This window comes from Pongo pygmaeus, chromosome 15 (genome assembly GCF_028885625.2).
Source record: "Pongo pygmaeus isolate AG05252 chromosome 15, NHGRI_mPonPyg2-v2.0_pri, whole genome shotgun sequence".
NCBI classification, from domain to species: Eukaryota; Metazoa; Chordata; class Mammalia; order Primates; family Hominidae; genus Pongo; species Pongo pygmaeus.
In genome coordinates, this window is record NC_072388.2 from 34,135,714 (window position 1) to 34,156,776 (window position 21,063).

The following is a 21,063-nucleotide window of genomic DNA, read 5'->3' on the forward strand; positions in this document are numbered from 1 at the left end:
AAAGAGAAGTAATCTTTATTAAATATGTCCATGATTTATCTTTGAAAATGTGCATAAGTTGTTGTGGCCACCAGATCCTCCAGCAGAAAGATAAACGAAGCTACAGTTGGGCAATTTACTCTGTCCTAAATCTATTACTAATAATATTTCCTGCACTTTGTATGTGATTTCTTTCATATTTTTTCTATTTGCAATATCATATCCCTGTTTTTTGCTGCAAACAACTTGACAACAGAAAGGCTTAAGCAGAGGTATCTAGGTTTTTTTAAATAAAAGTAGTCTTGCTTTCCTTTTCTATTGTGCTTTTAAAAATCTTTTCCCTATCTGCACCCCACATAAAGATTAATATGTTGTCAGTTTTTCCTCTGCAAAGAAAAATTCAACATTCTTATTACATTGATGGAGTCATCTGAAGAATCTGCAATAGCTGAAAAAAATCCGTGGAATTCTGAATGACATAAATTGAAATTTTTATTGGAACCCTTTTTTTTTTTTTTTTTCCTTTTTCCTTTTCTTTCCAGACAGGGTCTCTGTGTCCCAGGCAGAAGTGCAGTGGTGCGATCTCAGCTCACTGAAGCCTCGAACTCCCAGGCTCAGGTGATGTTCCCACTTCAGCCTACTGAGTAGCTGGGACCACAGGTGCGCGCCACCACATCCAGCTAATTTTTGTGTTTTTTTGTAGAGAGGGGGTTTCGCCATGTTGCCCAAACTGGTCTAAAACTCCTAGACTCAAGTGATCCGCCCGCCTCAGCCTACCAAACTGCTGGGATTACAGGCGTGAGGCCACTGCGCCTGGCCAGGAAACTTTCCTCCACAAAATAATTTGATAAAGAGTGAGTTTGCTTGTTTGAGCTGTTTCCTTCTATGTTCTCACCCATAGCAATAGACTTGTCCAATGAAATATGTGATTAACATAGAAAAATAACAAAACAGCAAAGAAGAGAGATGTAAGACATTTGCCAAAATTATGTTAAAATATAGTACTTTGCTTAATGGTAGCTTGTTTCAACAACAATCTTATATTTTTTAAAGTACAAAAAATTTATTCAGTTTCTACATGTGTGGTTTGTTTGTATCATCAAACTTACAAACCATACATGTTGTGAGGAAGCTTATAACATAATAGAAAAATAAGGGAATTGTTCAAGAGATTTTAGTTCTGGTTCCTGTCAGCATCAGTTTTCTTATTAATAAAATAAAAATAAGGTCTGTCCCTCACAGTTTCGTGAAATTTAGGCAATAATACAGTGTTTTCAAGCATGATCTTTAGAATTACATAGACCTAAATTAGATATTCTGTTTTTCACTTGCAAGGACTTACTTGCTCTCGGGCCCTTAGCATGTAGTTCAGTCTCAGTCTCATTTTCCTCATTTTTTTTTTTTCTGTAATGCTGAATGTTTCCATTATTATTATTATTATTATTTATTATTAAGTATTTATTGATCATTCTTGGGTGTTTCTTGGAGAGGGGGATGTGGCAGGGTCATAGGATAATAGTGGAGAGAAGGTCAGGAGATAAACACATGAACAAAGGTCTCTGGTTTTCTAGGCAGAGGTCCCTGCGGCCTTCTGCAGTGTTTGTGTCCCTGGGTACTTGAGATTAGGGAGTGGTGATGACTCTTAAAGAGCATCTGTTTAACAAAGCACATCTTGCACCGCCCTTAATCCATTTAACCCTGAGTTGACACAGCACATGTTTCAGAGAGCAGGGGGCTGGGGGAAAGGCCATAGATCAACAGCATCCCAAGGCAGAAGAATTTCTCCTAGTCAGACCAAAATGGAGTCTCCTATGCCCACCTCTTTCTACACAGACACAGCAACAATCTGATCTCTCCTTCCTTTCCCCACACTTCCCCCCCTTCTCTTCAACAAAACTGCCATCGTCCTCATGGCCCGCTCCCGATGGTCGCTGGGAGCTGTTGGGTACACCTCCCAGACAGGGCGGCGGGGCAGAGGCGCTCCTCACCTCCCAGACAGGGCGGCCGGGCAGAGGCGCTCCTCACATCCCAGACGGGGCGGCCGGGCAGAGGTGCTCCTCACCTCCCAGACGGGGCGGCCGGGCAGAGGCGCTCCTCACCTCCCAGAGGCGCTCCCCACCTCCCAGACGGGGCGGCCGGGCAGAGGCGCCCCCAACCTCCCAGACGGGGCGGCCGGGCAGAGGCGCCCCTCACCTCCCAGACGGGGCGGCCGGGCAGAGGCGCTCCTCACTTCCTCCCAGACGGGGTGGCCGCCGCGCAGAGGCGCTCCTCACCTCCCAGACGGGGTGGCCGGGCAGAGGCGCTCCTCACTTCCCAGGCGGGGCGGCCGGGCAGAGGCGCTCCTCACTTCCTCCCAGACGAGGTGGCGGCCAGGCAGAGGCGCTCCTCACCTCCCAGACGGGGCAGCCGGACAGAGGTGCTCATCATCTCCCAGACGGGGTGGCCGGGCAGAGGTGCTCCTCACTTCCCAGACGGGGCGGCCGGGCAGAGGTGCTCCTCACTTCCTCCCAGACGGGGTGGCGGCCAGGTAGAGGCGCTCCTCACCTCCCAGATGGGGCGGCCGGGCAGAGGTGCTCCTCACCTCCCAGACGGGGTGGTCGGGCAGAGGCGCTCCTCACATCCCAGACGATGGGCAGCCGGGCAGAGACGTTCCTCACTTTCTGTACGGGATGGCGGCCGGACAGAGGCGCTCCTCGCTTCCTAGACGATGGGCGGCCAGGCAGAGACGCTCCTCACTTCCTAGACGGGGTGGAGGCAGGGCAGAGGCTGTAATCTTAGCACTTTAGGAGGCCAAGGCAGGTGGCTGGGAGGTGGAGGTTGTAGCGAGCCGAGATCACGCCACTGCACTCCAGCCTGAGCAACATTGAGCATTGAGTGAGCGAGACTCCGTCTGCAATCCCAGCACCTCGGGAGGCCGAGGTGGGCAGATCACTCCAGGCCAGGAGCTGGAGACCAGCCCGGTCAACACGGCGAAACCCCGTCTCCACCAAAAACACAAAAACCAGTCAGGTGTGGCGGCGCGCTCCTGCAATCCCAGGCACTGGGCAGGCCGAGGCAGGAGAATCATAGGAGCCCGAGGCAGGGAGGTTGCAGTGAGCCGAGATCATGGCAGTACAGTCAAGCTTCGGCAACAGAGGGAGACCGAAAAAAGAAGGAGAGGGAGACCGAAGTAAGGGGAGAGGGAGAGGGAGACCGAAAAAAGAAGGAGAGGGAGACTGAAGAAAGGGGAGAGGGAGAAGGAGAGGGACACCGAAGAAAGGGGAGAGGGAGAGGGAGAGGGAGAGGGAGAGGGAGAGGGAGAGGGAGAGGGAGAGGGAGAGCTCATTTTCCTCATTTGTAAACTACGTCAGTGATTGTGATAATTAGGTGAGAAAAGTATTGAAAGTTACGTCTATAATGACACATCTCATAACATTCCTTTCCTTCATAGAATTTAAATAGAGTAATTTGTGTAACTGTTTAAAGATTCTTTCATGAGATTGTAAACTCCCTGAGGACAGAGACTGTATAGATTGTCTAAAGTTGTATCCCAGTCTTCTTGCAAAGTGCTCTTTGCAAGATAGGCTCAATAAATATGTGTCGAATAGAAGAACGAATGTCACTTTCCCTTCCTTTCTGTTGCACAAGTACTCAGTAAATGTTTGGCAAATGAGTGACATAATTTTAGAGAATAAAAATGTAACATATCGTTAATAATAATTATATGGCTGGTATACCTGAGAAAAAATGAAAACACCATTGCAAAACAAACTAGTATAATGTAATTTACGTATGGCACACCCATCGCACTGCCTGGTTTTCTCTTCCCATTGATTTAAATATTAAAATTCTTTGAAAGATAAGTCTTCCCCACAGCAGGCATAATTATCATGGAAATAAAACCCAGAAATATACCTTTGAAATATTGCTTGTGAGGGCCAGGCACAGTGGCTCATGCCTGTAATCCCAGCACTTTGGGAGGCTGAGGCAGGCGGATCACAAGGTTAGGAGAGTTCAAGACCAGCCTGCACAACATGGTGAAACCCCGTCTCTACTAAAAATACAAAAAAATTAGCCAGGCGTGGTGGGGCGCGCCTGTAATCCCAGCCACTCAGGAGGCTGAGGCAGGAGAATTGCTTAAACCCAGGAGGCAGAGGTTGCAGCGAGCCAAGATTGCACCACTGAACTCCAGCCTGGGCGACAGAGTGAGACTCTGTCTCAAAAAAAAAAAAAAAAAAAATATATATATATATACACGTGTATATATACGTATATATACACGTATATATATACGTATATACATATATATATTGCTTGTGAGATATATACGTATATATATTGCTTGTGAGAACTAGATTTTTTTCTTTTAGTGACTGGGTCTTGCTCTGTCATCCAGGCTGGAATGCAGTGGTGCAGTCACAGCTCACTTTAGCCTTAACTTCCTGGACTCAAGCAGTCCTCTCACCTCAGCCTCCCATGTAGTTGGGAACACAGGCAGGTGCCAAAAAGCCCAGCTAATTTAAAAAAAATTTTAGTAGATGGCCAGGCGTGGTGGCTCACTCCTGTAATCCCAGCACTTTGGGAGGCCGAGGCAGGTGGATTACCTGAGGTCAGGATTTCAAGACTAGCCTGACCAATATGGAGAAACCCCTTCTCTATTAAAAATACAAAATTAGCCAGGAGTGGTGGTGCGTGCCCATAACCCCAGCTACTCGGGAGTCTGAGGCAGGAGAATCACTTGAACCTGGGAGGCGGAGGTTGCGGTGAACTGAGATCACGCCATTGCACTCCAGTCTGGGCAACAAGAGCGAAACTCCATCTCAAAAAAAAAGAAAAAAAAATTTAGTACAGACAAGGTCTCACTATTTTGCCCAGGCTGGTCTTTAACTCCTGGCCTCAAGGGATCCCCCTGCCTCAGCCTCCCAAAGTGTTGGGGTTACAGATTACAGGCATGAACCACCACACCTGGCCTACACACAAATGTTTATAGCAATTTTATTCCTAACTCCAAAAACTAGAAGCAACCAAGATATCTTTCAACAGTTAAATGAGTAAACATACTGTGGTACATCCATACAATGGATTATTATTCAGCAATAAAAAGAAATGAGTTCTTGAGCCACAAAAAGACATGTATGACACTTAAATGCATATTGCTAAGTGAAAGAAGCTGAAAAGGCTACATACTGTATGATTCTAGTCATATGACATTCTGGAAAAGGCAATATTATAGCAATAGTAAAAAGATCAGTGGTTGCAAGAGGATTGAGGGAAGGGAGAAGAAGATTGAATAGGTGAAGGATGGGATATTTTTTAGGGTGGTGAAACTATTCTTTTTTTTTTTTTTTTTTTTTTGAGACAGTCTCACTCTGTCACCCAGGCTGGAGTGCAGTGGTGCAAACTCGGCTCACTGCAACCTCTGCCTCCTGGGGGCTCACCACCACACTCAGCTAATTTGTTTGACTTTTAGTAAAGATGGGATTTCACCATGTTGCCCAGGCTGGTCTTGAACTCCTGGGCTCAAGTGATCCGCCTGCCTTGGCCTTCTAAAGTGCTGGGATTACAAGTGTAAGCCACCGTGCCCCACCCCCACCCATATACTTCAAATCATCTCTAGATTCTTTAAAATACCTAATGCAATGTAAATGCTATGTAAACAGTTGGTATTCTGTATCGTTTAGGGAATAATGACAAGAAAAAAAAAGTCTGTATGTGTTCAGTACAGATGTAACCATCCATTTTTTTCTGATTCCTAGTTGGTGGAATCCACAGATGCAGCACTCATGGATATAGAGGGCCAACTGTACACATATGTTTACTAGCACAACTATATACACATACCTATAAATATTTCTGTATGTAACCATCTGTATCTGTATTAAGCTAAAAATGAATTAATACCTATATGGTGTCTCAACTCTAATCCATTACTAGATGAATCATTCCACCCTTCTCCCTTTACTTATTATAAACTCCCACTCCAACAGTAAGATGCTTGGTTCCCACCATATACCAAACATTTACTTATTTTATTGCAGTATACATGTATAACAGTATCAGAATTGTTAACCTACTTTCCCATGAGAAACAACTTTATTAACTAGAGTACAGTGCACATGTACATTTACTTTTGTCTTTAGTCTTAGAGATTCCACTCATTCCCAAATAAGTACCTTTTTCTACACCTCTTTAGTGATGTTGTTTCATACTTATAATACAGTTTGATTATTTTGTCACATTTTGTGTTCCAGTGGGATCCTCTGATTTCTTTTAATGTGCATACATTAAGGTTCATTCTATATGCTATAAAATACTTCTATGAGTATTGGCAAATGCATAGGGTCATGTATCCACAATTACAGTATCATATAGAATAGTTTCCGGCTGGGCGTGGTGGCTCATGCCTGTAATCCCAGCACTTTGGGAGGCCAAGACAGGCAGATCACTTGAGGTCAGGAGTTCAAGACCAGCCTGCCCAACATGGTGAAAACCCAGCTACTCAGGAGGCTGAGGCAGGAGAATTGCTTGAACTCGGGAGGTGGAGGTTACAGTGAGACGAGATCACGCCACTGCACTCCAGCCTGGGCAACAGAGTGAGACCATCTCAAAAAAAAATTATTTTTTATTTAAATTAAAAAAAATTTCCCTTAGACTACTCAGCAGAAAAAAAAATCTATTATTTTTTCTATCACAAAAAATATTTGGTGAGAAAAGTATTATTGCTTATTTTTTTTTTTGCAAATTTGCTTATAGTGTGGCTTAATTAAAGACAGCTGGATTCTTATATACACTTCTCTTTTGGTTGAAGTATATGAAGGTAATCTGGCTTCATATGTATATGTAATTGGTAAAGACTGTTTTAATACCTTTTTCAGATAATTGTTGACACTACAATAAAAGTCAACAAGTCGTAGTTTTTAAAATTCCAGCTTTTATTTTAGATTCAGGGGGTACACCTGCAGGTTTGTTACATGGATATAGCGCATGATGCTGAGGTTTAGGGTACAATTGAATCCATCACACAGAGAGTGAGCATAGTACCCAATAGTTTTTCAACCCTTTCTCTGCTCCCTGCTGCCCCCTTCTGGTAGTCTCCAGTGTCTGGCATAAAGATTATGTCCTTGTGTACCCAATGTCAAGCCCCCAACAAGAGGTAGTTTCTTAAAGATGAGTTGCAGTAAAGAATATGAAAGCCTATCAGTAAGCATTTTGTACTCCTTATATTAAAATCTTGTACTTTGAATAGATCTTTCACCTATACATAATTTTGTAACATTATGCATTCATCAAAATAATTGTTTGCTGACTTATACAGAGCTTTAAAATGCTAACACATTTCATTAAATAACATAAAAAAAACCCTCACATACATCAGAAAGCCTTTAAGTATTGGAAAGTTTTCATACTCACAATGGTTAGTAAAAGTTTTTCAAATGTCTTTTTTTTTTTTTTTTTTTTTGAGACGGAGTCTCGCTCTGTCACCCAGGCAAGAGTGCAGTGGCGCAATCTCAGCTCACTGCAAGCTCCACCTCCCGGGTTCACACCATTCTCCTGCTCCAGCCTCCTAATTTTTTTTTTTTTTTTTGTATTTTTTTTTTGGTAGAGACGGGATTTCACTGTGTTAGCCAGGATGGTCTTCATCTCCTGACCTTGTGATCTGCCCACCTCGGCCTCCCAACGTGCTGGGATTACAGGCATGAGCCACTGTGCCCAGCCTCAAATTTCTAATTTTTACTTAGAAGCTTAAATTTTATCCCTGGTAACAAATAATGTCAATTGTTCTTCTAAAAATGACAGGCGCACTCTATTTATTTTTGCAAATATTCCAAATACCCGTGTCTGAATTATTGTAGTTCGTTTATCACTTCTTTCATGTAAAAATGCCATTTTCTGAATAAAGTTGCTAGGTCAGTTCACAACTCAATTGCAGAATTTTTTTTTTATTAAGACCACCATTGTACTTTAGTATGCAGCATTAGTCCTTGCTCCTTATAAAATTCTAAACATTAAGTACACATAGTTCTTGTATTTTCTGTGACAAAATGAACATATAAAGAGCAACTGCTTCATCAAGGACAGTCTTAAGTGAAACTGCTTTTTCATTTTTACTGCGTGTGATGGTGAAGAATACAATGAATATCAGTACAGTTTGGTATCACTACCTTCATGCTAAGGGACCGGCTATTTCACCCATCATTGCTTTTGCACATCAGTTCCAATGTCAATATGTTTTGTAATATCTTTCTATGCACAATTCCTGGCTCACTGCAGCCTCAACCTCCTAGACTCAACTGAATCTCCCACCTCAGCCTGCTTAGTAGCTGGTACTATGGGCATGCACTACCATACCTGGCTAATTTTTGTATTTTTTGTAGCGATGGGGTCTCACCATGCTGCCTAGGCTGGTCTTGAGCTCCTGGGTACTCAAGCCATCCACCTGCCTTGGCCTCCCAAAGTGCTAGGTCCAGGTGTGAGCTGCCTGACCATATCTTTCTGTTGTAATTTCACTGATCATGATTTATTGTGTTCAGTTATCTTTTGATATTTAATTTTTAAAGAAAACAAGTAACATTCATAGACAAGTCAAGAAGCATTAAATGAAATATTATGATTTATTATGAACAGAGAGCCGAAAATCATACACAGTGAGTACAGAACTCAAGCAAAATATGTTAAGGAGATTTGTTGAAGCAATGACTGCTGATATTATTTAGTAGCATAAGGAAATGACTCAAATATGGAGACAAGTAAACTATATTTTAATATTCTCTCTAATGCCCCAAATTTAATTTACTATCAAGTTTTGTCAATCTTACCTCCCAAATATCTCAAGTTTGTCTATTTTGTTTCCCCCACACAGCCTCTACCTGTCTAAGCTGTCAGAATATTTTATCACAATATCTGATTGATATTGAGATAAAGTATCATTTTCTACTAAGCAACCAATGATCTTTTTATAAGAGCTAATCTCAGATCAATGTAATTTTATCACTAATCTAATCTTATCTTCTCCTCTTACGAACTTCCCAGTAATAGCCACTGTATTTAGGATTTTAAAAAATCTAATTTCCTTACCATAATTTATCAAGCCTTTGCTTATCTCACCAAACACACCTTGTGTCTCTTTCATTCTTGAACATTAATAACCATCCACAGTGGTCTCTTTATTCCTCAAACATGAATATGCCAAGTTTTTTTCTACTTCAGGACCTTAACATATACTATTCTCTCAGCTTATAATGTCCCTCCTCTCATTCCAATCTGGGCTAACTCCTACTCATCTCTCAGGTCTTAGCTGAACTATTACTACTTTAGAGAGGCCTTACCTGCCATCCACTCCCAATCTCAATTGGGTCTCTGTATTATATTCTTATAACACCATCAGAGAGCATACCTCAGTTTGGCAAGCTGCTTAATATTGATCTCTCTACTTTTCCCTAAGTTCTATGAAGTCATAAGCTGTGTCTCATTTGTTCACCAATGAATCTATTGAATCCAGAACAGTACTTCAGGTTAAATACAAATTATAGGAGGCTATTGTTTTGGACTAAGTTCTTGCACTAGGCCTCCACAGATCAGACTAAAAATCAAAATGGAGTCACCTGTGATAAAGTCTCACATCACCAAACCTAAACTAGGTTGTTATCTTACCTTCCAAGAATTAAGAGAGAGATATGAGGGGGTCTTCAAAAAGTTCATGAAAAATGTGTATTATAAACAAACAAAAAACCAAAAACACTGGCTAAGTGCAGTGGCTCACACCTATAGTCCCAGCACTTTGGGAGGCCGAGGCAGGTGGATGGCTTGAGCCCAGGAGTCAAGACTAGCCTGGGCAACATGGTGAGACATGTTGCCCACGGCTAATACAAAAATTAGCCAGGCATGGTGGCATGTGCCTGTAGTTCCAGCTACTCGGGAGGCTGAGGCGGGAAGATTGCTTGAGCTCGGAAGGCAGAGGTTGCAGTGAGCTGTGATCACACCACTGCACTCCAACCTAGGAGACGGGGAGAACCTGTCTCAACAAACAAACAAAACAAAACAAAAATTCCAAAACTATAGATGTCAATTTTTTTCAACAAAATAAGCTTATATTAACTTGTTATAACATGTCTGGATAGAATCTAGTTTGAGGCACTGAGAAGAATGAAACATCAGTTTGTAAAGAACCCCTATCAGAGCAATGTGAATTCTGCTGAAGTTGAAGCAAGAACAAACACCAAATTTATGATGAAGCTTGGATGGAAGGATAGTGAAATCACTGATGCCTTACAGGAAGTTTATGGGGATGATGCTCCAAATAAATCAGCAGTTTACAAACAGATAACTTATTTTAAGAAGGGACAAGATGATGCTGAAGATGAAGCCCACAGCATTAGACCATCCACATCAATTTGGGAGGAAAAAGTTAATCTTGGTCATGCCCTGATTGAAGAGGACTGATGATTAACAGCACAAACAATAGCCAACACCATAAACATTTCAATTGGTTCAGCTTACAAATTTTTGAGACAGAGCCTTGCTCTGTCACCCAGGCTGGAGTGTGGTGGTGTGATCTTGGCTCACTGCAACCTCTGCCTCTGAGGTTCTCATGCCTCCACCTCCCAAGTAGCTGGGACCACAGGCATGTGCCACCATGCTCAGCTACTTTTTGTATTTTTAGTAGAGACAGCCTTTCACCATGTTGACCAGGCTGGTCTTAAACTCCTTGGCTCAAGTGATCTGCCCCCCTCAGCCTCCCAAAGTACTGGATTTACAGGCGTGAGCCACTGAGCCTGGGGGATTGTTTCATTCTTAAGCAATTGGAATCACAGTTTCACGTAGTTGGAATAATTATAAGTTGGTCTCATCTAGTTGTCATTGTAGGTCCTAAAGCCCCTTTAGTTCGAATGATGAGAATATTTATCCTGATTCGATACTAGCTATTAGCAGCAGCTCTGGTGTCCTATCTTTGTTTTTCCAGCTCCTAGCATTTGGCCTGAGTCAATCAGTAGACAAAGTTTACGGATTGTGTAGCTGATGTCTCTGCCCCACCATGTGGTGGAGCCTGGAATTAAATTTGCTTTATTTCAGAAGCTGGATCTGCTGATTAAAAACAAGCACAAGGAATATAATGAGGGTAAATCAGAGTAAAACCTGGAATTCTAACTGCTTCCTTATACCTACTTTATTCCAAACAAAGATGAAATTAAAATTTTTATAAATATATATTTTAATATTTCCTTCCTGCCCCCCAGGATACAGTTCTCAAATACACTCCTCCCACTTTGGAGACACTGACCTAGAGAAATTCTCACACATATGCCTGAAGAAAAGGTGCATACAACAATGTTCATGCTGGGCACGGTGGCTCACCTCTGTAATCCCAGCACTTTGGGAGGCTGAGGTGGGCGGATCACCTGGGGTCAGGAGTTCGAGACCAGCCTGACCAACATGGTGAAACCCCATTTCTACTAAAACCACAAAATTAGCCGGGCGTGGTGGTGGGCGCCTGTAATCCCAGCCTCTTCGGAGGCGGAGGCAGGAGAATTGCTTAAACCTGGGAGGCCGAGGCTGCAGTGAGCCGAGATGGTGCCATTGCACTCTAGCCTGGGCAACAAGAGCAAAACTCTGTCCAAAAAAAAGGCAAACAAACAAACAAACAAAATGCAATGTTCACTGAGGCAACTATTTTTTTTTTTTTAAGACAGGGGCTTACTCTGTCTGTCACCCAGGCTGGAGTGAAGTGGCACAATCACAGCTCACTGAAGCCTGGACCTGCCAGGCTCAAGCCATCCTCCTACCTCAACCTCCCAAGTAGTTGGGACTACAGGCACACACCACCACGCCCGGCTAATTTTTGTATTTTTTGTTGAGACGGGGTTTTGCCATGTTGCCCAGGCTGGTCTCCAACTCCCAATCTCAAGCGATCCGCCTGCCTCAGCCTGCCAAAGTGCTGGCACTACAGGCGTAAGCCACTGTGCTGGGTCTGAGACAACTGTTTTAATAGTGAAAAAATTGGGAGCAGCCTCCCTGTCCATTAATAGGTAAATGGGTAATCTGTAATATTCATTCAATAGAATATATTTACTAAATGGAACATGTTATGGCAGGTAAAAATAACTGGATGAGAGCTACCTGAATCACAATGGGTAAATCTCAAAAACATCACTAAGGAGAAAGTCAAGTTGTAGCATATGTAATGCATGAGACCACTTAAAAATATGCATTTTGAGACCGTGCTGGGTTGTCGCCGCCGCTGCAGCCATCGTGCCAGCCCCTCGGGTCTCCGCGAGGCCGGGTGACGGTCCAGAGTGGGAGACAAGCCAATCTGGGAGCAGATAGGATCCAGCTTCATTCCACATTACTACCAGTTATTTGATAACGATAGACCCCAACTAAGCACAATTTACATTGACGCATCATGCCTTACGTGGGAAGGACAACAGTTCCAGGGGAAAGCTGCCATTGTGGAGAAGTTGTCTAGCCTTCGGTTCCAGAAAATCCAGCACAGCATCACTGCGCAGGACCATCAGCTCACGCCGCATAGCTGCATCATCAGCATGGTTGTGGGCCAGCTTAAGGCGAATGAAGACCCCCATCATGGGGTTCCACCAGATGTTCCTATTAAAGAACATCAACAATGCTTGGGTTTGCACCAATGACGTGTTCAGGCTCGCCCTGCACAACTTCGGCTGACCTCTCAGCAGGCACTCATGACGCTTCTTCCTCCCTCCTCTCTCCAGTGCTATTCCCACTCCTCCAGATGCTCCAAATATCATGCACAAATGAGCAGGGCCGCGGCGGGAGTGGGCGCAGTGCGCTGCTGCCGCCGAGGTGTTGTGCATCATGTTTGGACGCTAGACTAGTTGCATCTGACGGGAGAAGTTTGTATTGTACCAGCGCATGCCTTGGAAAGACTTAAGTAATGCAAAAGATTGTCCTTTTTTTTTTTTTAAATCTACTGACAAGTTGCTCTAGCAACCCAAAGAAGTGAAGAGAAAGAAGCTGCCTCACCGCCCAGACATTGATTTGTTCAGACGTTTCAATGCCTCATGATACAATAAAACCACAACATTTTTCTAAAATAAAAAAATAATAAAAATAAATAGATAAATAAAATAAAAATATGAGCACTTTAAACAGGCCAAACAATACTATGTATTATTTTTGGATACATATACAAAAATAGCACGTATAGATGCATGGGTAACCAAAGCACATGGTAACCAAAAACAGGATAATAGTTACTCTGGAAAGGGAAGGAGAGAATTAGGATTGAGAAGCATCGGAAGCAAATGTAAAATGCTGAGATTTGACAGAGCTGAGAGGTAGGTACTGTGTTACATATGCAATGTTCTGAATACCTTTCTCTGTGTTTAAATATTTATGACTTAAAATATTACACAAAACAGACTAGAAAAAAAGTATACCCCAAAGAAGATAGGGGAGGAAAACTAGAAGGAAAATGCCAAAATTACTATATGTCTACTTTGTACCAGAGCAAACCCAGTAGGAGACGGAGTGCTATGGGATTATCTACCAAGAATTATGATAGGCATGTTATTGGAGAGAATGACACTGAGCCAGGAGCTAATTTCTTCAAAACGTGAGAGGGAGTGACCCTGGGTTATATAGATGACACCCACATATATACTGTGTGGTATATCCTGATGACAAACTGGCAGATTTTAGGGAAGAGGGAAGCAGGAGCCTCTGGATGGAAAAAGGAGAACGAGGAGCACACCTACTCCATGACAAGGCTCAGGAGGAGGAGGAGGGTACAAAGGAAGCAAGGTCCTAAGGGAGAGCCATATTTCCTTTAGAACAAGAATATTGAGGGAACAGTTCAGGGAAGAGAATGAAGATATAGGAGATTTTGATGATGACTGGCCATGAGTTTCAGAGCTCTACAAATATGTAAATATGAATGGATTAATAAAAAGTGAGACTTAAAATATATCTAATGTTTATATAGGCCCTATGTAAAATGTAAAGTGCTACATAAATGTAAGGCATCCTGGACCTCCCAACTGCATGATAATAATAATATAATAATAATTATTATTATTACCCTTTTAACTGCCTTGATTAAGGAAACTTCATTCTGCTTCCATGACTTTATTTTGTATTTTCTAAATCAACAAAATTATTTTTTAGCCTTATTAACTTTTCCCTATTATGGTTCTTCTCACATTCCCTACGCATCTTTTCTAAAATCTGTTTGAGAGGAGGTGAGAGAAACTCTTGCCTTAGGCAAAATACTCTCATGCAACTCTAATTGCATAATCTCCTATTATTCTGTCTGCCTTAAAATTAAACTTAATGATGACAGGAATTTTAGAGCTGGAAGAGAACTTAAAGTTAACATACTGCAAACTTCTTATTTTACAACGGATCAGAGATTATGTGGTTTGCCAAACTTTATCAGTTGGTTACTAGGAGAACAAGGCTAGAACCCATGCCTCCTCCTTTCCACCTTTCCTGTTTTTCCTGGAACAGCAGAAACAAAGCAACCACTAGAGGCGCACTGTATGCCAGTGGTTGCACACAGATTTTTATGTCAGACTACCCAAGTTCAAATCTTAGATCTGTTACATAGTAGCTATGTGACTTTGGCCAAGTACTCTAACTGCTCTGTGCCTCGGTTTTTTCATCTGTAAAATGGAGGGCATAATAGTATTGACTTCATAGGATTGTTATGAGGATTCAGCGAATTAATGTACTTAAAGCACATAACACACTTGGCACGTTGAGCGACCAGAAATCTAATTGTTACGATTTAGCACACACTCTGATAGCTGCTGATATTTAGAGGCCAGGAATTTTACCCACAGCTGTTTTTGTTTGATCTGAAGTTTAAAGAACACAAACAAAACAAAACAAAAAACATCACTTGAGATAATGTTTATAGTTCTAGATATTTCACATAGAGATCCGAATTTCCGGTTTCTCTTTGAAATCAGAAGGTCTGACGTCGGTAGGCCAAAATTCTCAGGTAGTAACAATTGGCTGGGGCCAAATGCAGCTGCCCCCTTTAATCCGTACCACTCATGTAAAGCTTACATCTTTTAACTTGACCTGCCTGACTACTGCGTGCCTTTGTATTTGCATTTCAGCTTAAGACAACCTCTGCTCTCAAGGAACTCACAATCCAATAGGTGAGATGCATTTGCTAAACAATTTACAATATATTGTGATAGGAACAAGTATAAACTTGCAAATTTCAAAATACAGCAGTCAGCTGAAGGAACAGGAGTGCCCTGAATGGTAGAGGTGCTGACGGTGATATGTGTTGTCTAAAAAGTGGCTTTGAAAAAGAAAAGGAGAGGAACAGGGTTGTAAAGGGAACAGAATGGGCAAAGACACTGAAATGGGAAACAGCTTGTGTGTTTAGAAACTATAAGGAGTTCAATTTTGGACAATACTGTAAAATGAGAAAGGGAGAAGTAGGCTGACACTAAATATAATACACATCCCTTATTTTGTATTTTACTCCGTAAGAGATGGGTAGCACTTAAAAGGTTTTCTGTCATTAAATTACAAATCTAGGTCGGGTACAGTGGTGGCTCACACCTGGGAATCTCAGTGCTTTTGGGAGGCTGAGGCGGACAGATTGCTTGAGACTAGAGTTCGAGACCAGCCTGGGCTAGACCCTGCCACTAAAAAAAATGAAAATATTAGCTGGGCATGGTGGCATGTGCCTGTGGTCTCAGGTATTTGGAAGGCTGAGGCGAGATGATCGCTAGTGCTCAGAAGTTTGAGGTTGCTATTGCACTCCAGCTTGGGTGATAGAAAAAGATCCTGTCTCTAAATAAATAGATAATTAAATAAAATTGCAAATTTAACTGCATATCTTTGGACCTTGTCTTTGAGAATGCAATGCTATACAATCCACAATATTCTATGAACTTTTTTTTTTCTCTTTAAGACAGGAGACAGGGTCTCACTCTGTCACCCAGGCTGGAGTGCAGTGGTGCAATGTCTGCTCACTGCAATCTTGACCTCCCAAGTTCAAGCGATTCTCTCACCTCAGCCTCTGGAGACTGGGTTTCACCATATTGGCCAGGCTGGTCTTGAACTCCTGACCTCAAGTGATCCACTCGCCTCGGCCTCCTAAAGTGTGGGGACTACAGGTGTTAGCCACCCTGCTGGCCTGTACTATCTTTCAATAGCAAATTGCCACTTCAAGAAGAAGAAACCCTGTCGTTATAAGGGGTAAAATATAGTTTTAAGATTGGTCTGCAAATGAAGTTTCCTTATCTGTAAAATGGGAATAACAATGGCACCTAACTCAGGGCTATTAAATTGAGAATTAAACTCACTAAACCCATGTAAAGAGCTTACCAAGATACCTGATACAGAGGATAAATGGTCACTTAATGAGTTATGATACTTATTGAGTCTTCCTTGTCTATGTACCCTTTTTTTTGAGAAAGTACATCTCATTAAGTATGTATTTTTCATTGAAAACTAAAGTTAAATCAGGACTGATGGCATTTTCCGACTGCATTTGGTAAAAAATAAATGCAAAAAATACTAGATTGAAAATGCCAAGATAAAACTTCCTTACCTTCTGTATTAATTGTAAAAGTTTCAAGAATAATTTAAAGATTTTTGCACAACATAGAAAGTGCAAGTTATCGTCTATAGTTAATAATTAAATAAAACAGTTTATTAGTGGTAGGTAATAAAGGTGCTTAGTAAAAGAGACGGTTCTCCAGTTCCCCAGGCTCAATGAACAGGCAAAGATCCTTTTAGGCAAGATATTTTCACATCTAACAGTAACATCTCTGATGGTCAGGCAGGTCAAACTATCACTTGGCGGGAAATAAATAAATACAGACTAAATTCGCACAATCTGTTTCTGTTTAGTTTATAAACTGCAATCCAGAGGGTCAGCTTTCGTGCCTTGTGGGACTTGAAGTCCAGAAGGAAGAAGTGATCAGGGCTGCCGAGGCATGGAAGCGTGCAGCCCCTGCAGGTCTGAGCCCTACGAACTACAACTCCCGGCAAGCATCGGAAGGCCGCGTCGTAATTGCGGGCAACCAATCGTACCAGAGCAGGGCAAGCCCCGCCCTCTGGCTCGGTGGCCGGCCTCCGCCAATGGCAGAGCTCCTATCGCAGAGCCTGCGGGTTAGGTTGTGAGGCCAGGGCCGGGGGCGGGGAGGAGCCAAGGGGGCGAGCAAGCTCGGCGGCTGGGTGGGTCCGGGCGTTCCGCGCGCCCTTCATTGAAGCGGCGGTGGCCGGGCTGGGCGCCGGTAGTGGAAAGCGACGGCGCGGCTGGAAAATGCCAGTCCATTCCCGAGGGGATAAGAAGGAGACCAACCATCACGATGAGATGGAGGTGGACTACGCCGAAAATGAGGGGAGCAGCTCCGAGGACGAGGACACTGAGAGCTCGTCGGTCTCTGAGGATGGAGATAGCTCAGGTACGCGACCCACTGCTGGGACCCTGAGTCCCCGCGCCCAGCGCGCGACAGGCCGCTCTCCACACGCCAGGCGGCTGCGTCCTGCTGGGAAAGCGGGGCGGGGACAGAGGGAAGGGGCGGAGACTGGCTCTGGGCCCTGGGCTGCACCCGGACCGGTCGCTGGGCGCTGTCTGGCTCCTGATGGGTCCCGGCCGCGGGGCGGGGCGGGGCGGGGCGGGCCTGGGCTTGTCCAGCTCCCGAACGCGGCGCGGTCCTGTCCCCGGTGGTGCTCTGGAGCGACCAGCCCAGGCGGAGAACTTCCCGCAGCAGACAAACTGGAAATGCCTCCTTTCCCCAGCCCACCGACCTCTTTCCCTATTTTCACCTTTGCAACCCTCACTTCTCAGCGCGAGTGGGTTGCCGGTACAGAGGGTCGGCTTAGTAATTAACCTCAGTTTGCAAGTCAACTTGCCGGTCAGCACTTTTACATCAGTGTCTTTTCGGGAGGCTAACTTGAGAGCGGTCCCGTTCAGTAGCTCCCTGAAGTTTGCAAGACTGAAAGGAAGGGACCAACATTCGGGCTCATTTTGGATCTTCATATGCTTATAAATTGGCTGAGTTTTGGCAGCGTTGAAAATTCTCCAAGTCTTTTCTTCCCTTCAATTTTTTCTAACTTTGGGCTGTTTTAAATTATTTTGGGTGGGGGAGAAGGAGGGCAGATTAACACCACAAATAAATTTTGCAAACTTTAAGGAATGGTTATTTTAAAGTGAAATGGGATTTGTGATTACCGGGATTGTTTTCTTTCGATTCAAATGATGGAGATGAGACTGACTTCTTTGTCTTGGCCTGATTTTGGTCATGTAAAGGAAGCATTGATGATAGGTTGATGACAGCCTAGTATCATCCAGATGCCCTCTTTTCATGTTTCCCTTGCAAAGCAAATCTCCATGGAAGGATATAATTTCAATCAATAAATCAGCCATCCAAAAATATTTATGAGTGACTTCTTTGTGCAGTACTGGACAGTACTCAATATGAGGGATAAATAGTTATTATCTGGGCTCACTTAAAAAGCTATCATACGTCACCACTTGATTAAATTGCCAAATGAATGCTTAACTAAATGTTGCTGTAGGAATTCAGAGGCAGAGGAAATCATTTCAATATTGGGTGGTCACAAAGCCTAGCTGAAGAAGGTGGGATTACCTTAATTATCTTGAAGAATGAGTAGAATTTGGGTTGGGGTGGTGGGTATCCCTATAGGGAGAGGGATGTAAGAAAAAGTACAAGGGCCAGAGTTTAGGGCTTATTCAAAAGAGCATGAAAACCTTGGGAGAAGGAGTTGAGCTCAGAAAGGAACAGGAAAGTATAGATGTGAGTGATTTCAAAGAAAGCACAAAACAGGATTGATGAATGCAAGTTTAGGATTGAAGGTAAGAGAAAAACCAAGATACAAGGAGAGTGGTGGTAGCATCAACAGAAATAGAAAAGTGAAAGATCTGAGATGAAGCTGAAAGAAAAGAGTATTTCAGACATGTTGCTTTTTTTTTTTTCTCTCTTTGAGATGGAGTCTCGCTCTGTTACCCAGGCTGGAGTGCAATGGCGTGATCTTGGCTCACTGCAACCTCTGCCTCCTGGGTTCAAGCAATTCTCCTGCCTTAGCCTCCTGAGTAGCTGTGATTACAGGCGGGTGCCACCACACCAAGCTAATTTTTTGTATTTTTAGTAGAGACAGGGTTTCTCCATGTTGGCCAGGCTGGTCTCGAACTCCTGACCTCGTGATCCACCCACCTCAGTCTCCCAGTGTGCTGAGATTACAGCAGGCATGAGCTACCGTTCCCATCCTTTTTTTTTTTATTTTTTTTTTCGAGAAGGAGTTTTGCTCTTGGCACCCAGGCTGGAGTGCAGTGGGGTGACCTCAGCTCACTGCAACCTCCGCCTCCGGGGTTCAAGCAATTCTCCTGCCTCAGCCTCCCGAGTAGCTAGGATTACAGGCATGCGCCACCACGCTCAGGTACTTTTTGTGTTTCACAGTGTTGGCCAGGATGGTCTTGAACTCCTGACCTCAGGTGATCTGCCTGCCTTGGCCTCCCTAAGTGTTAGGATTACAGGTGTGAGCCACCGTGCCTGGCCGACGTGTTCCTTTGGAGTGATGGCAGTATGTTTAAGATTGCCCAACTGACAAATGGAAATGTGACATTGGAACCTGCCTGATATGGGAAGGGGAGAATAATTTGTAAGTCATCTGCCTTGCCATGAAAGTAGGTGAGATTTCAAAAGCGGGGAATATAGAGAAAGGAGAACATCTAGACTGTATGGGAATATATTTCTTTTTTTTTTTTTTCTTTTTTTTTGAGACAGTCTTGCTCTGTCACCCAGGCTGGAGTGCAGTGGCACGATCTTGGCTTGCTGCAACCTCTGCCTCCTGGGTTAAAGTGATTCTCCAGCCTCAGCCTCCTGAGTAGCTGGGATTACAGGCATCCTCCATCACACCCGGGTAATTTTTGTGTTTTTAGTAGAGATGGGGTTTTGCCACGTTGGCCAGGCTGGTCTTGAACTCCTGACTTCAAGTGATCCATCCGCCTCTGCCTCCCAAAGTGCTGGGATTACAGGTGTGAGCCACCATACCTGGCCTGTTTGTGAATATGTTTCTTAGATCTATAAAGTATTTTGTCTTCAGATGTTCTTGCATTTATGATAGGAACAAGGATCTCATAAAATTCTATTTGTTAAAATTCTCCCCCTATAATTTTTATGTTGACTGTTGTGATTTTTAACTTTTAAAAATTCCATCCCAAAAAATAATGGACAACTTAATTTTTGAAGAATGTGATAATAATTTGAACTGCAAGTCAAAATTTTAAGTGCAAAGAAATTGTTTAAATAAATTTTGCAGTTTGCTTCTGTTAAAGCATCTCTGTTCTACCATATGTCTTTCATGTTAAACTTTCACAGTGTTTTCTTCTCAAATGTTGGTACTGAGCAAATTCTAAGGCTATAGAAAAGCCTCTACTATCCAGAGAACTTGGATAGTGAGTCATCTTGAAGGACCAAGTTTTAAGTAGCCAAGAAGTAAGCAATCAAAAGCCAGAAATATTTTTAATCTATTTTAGAAAATTAGAAAAAAATGAGGCATAGCCTTCCTTGTTATATAAAAATAATTGAACATGATTTAACTCTTTCTCATAGTTTGACTTTTATTTGATGAAGATCAAGATGCAGATCATTTTGTGCTTCAGTTATTTTGATGAATGAATATATGTGATGTGAACATAGAAAATGTGGACTATAGGACAGACCTGGTAATTAACAGTTGCTTTCCTTAAAATGTTTGTATTTTCCTCCTCATTTGCCTCTTTCTCACTGATAGTAATATGGGGAGACGGAACAAGGGAACGTAGGAATGGCAGACCAGGAGAGCCTGTGGTAAACATAAGAAGATTAGTTTTCTTTTTTCTTTTTCTTTTTTTGAGATGGAGTTTTGCTGTTGTTGCCCAAGCTAGAGTGCAATGGCACGATCTTGGCTCACCACAACCTCCACCTCCTGGGTTCAAGCGATTCTCCTGCCTCAACCTCCTAAGCAGCTGGGATTACAGGCGAGTGCCACCACGCCCAGCTAATTTTGTATTTTTAGTAGAGACGGGGTTTCTCCATGTTGGTCAGGCTGGTCTCGAACTCCTGACCTCAGGTGATCTGCCTGCCTTGGCCTCCCAAA

General features: G+C 43.1%; 1 protein-coding gene and 1 pseudogene across 4 annotated transcripts in view; both read left to right on the top strand.

Annotated features, from left to right (window-relative positions):
• Positions 1 to 10,974: 10,974 nt before the first annotated feature.
• On the top strand, positions 10,975 to 12,633 carry LOC129012321 (nuclear transport factor 2-like; annotated as a pseudogene).
• Positions 12,634 to 17,039: 4,406 nt separating this feature from the next.
• The window catches only part of BRMS1L (BRMS1 like transcriptional repressor), a 45,743-nt gene continuing 41,719 nt past the window's right edge, over positions 17,040 to 21,063 (top strand). For 2 of the 4 annotated variants that reach the window (XM_063651554.1, XM_063651555.1), the window contains exon 1: positions 17,065 to 17,366. In XM_063651554.1, coding sequence (XP_063507624.1) covers positions 17,271 to 17,366 — 96 coding nt within the window. In that variant the 5' untranslated portion in view covers positions 17,065 to 17,270. Of the gene's footprint in view, positions 17,367 to 21,063 lie in introns of all 4 variants that reach the window. The other 2 variants (XM_054449289.2, XM_054449290.2) reach the window with 2 other exon arrangements.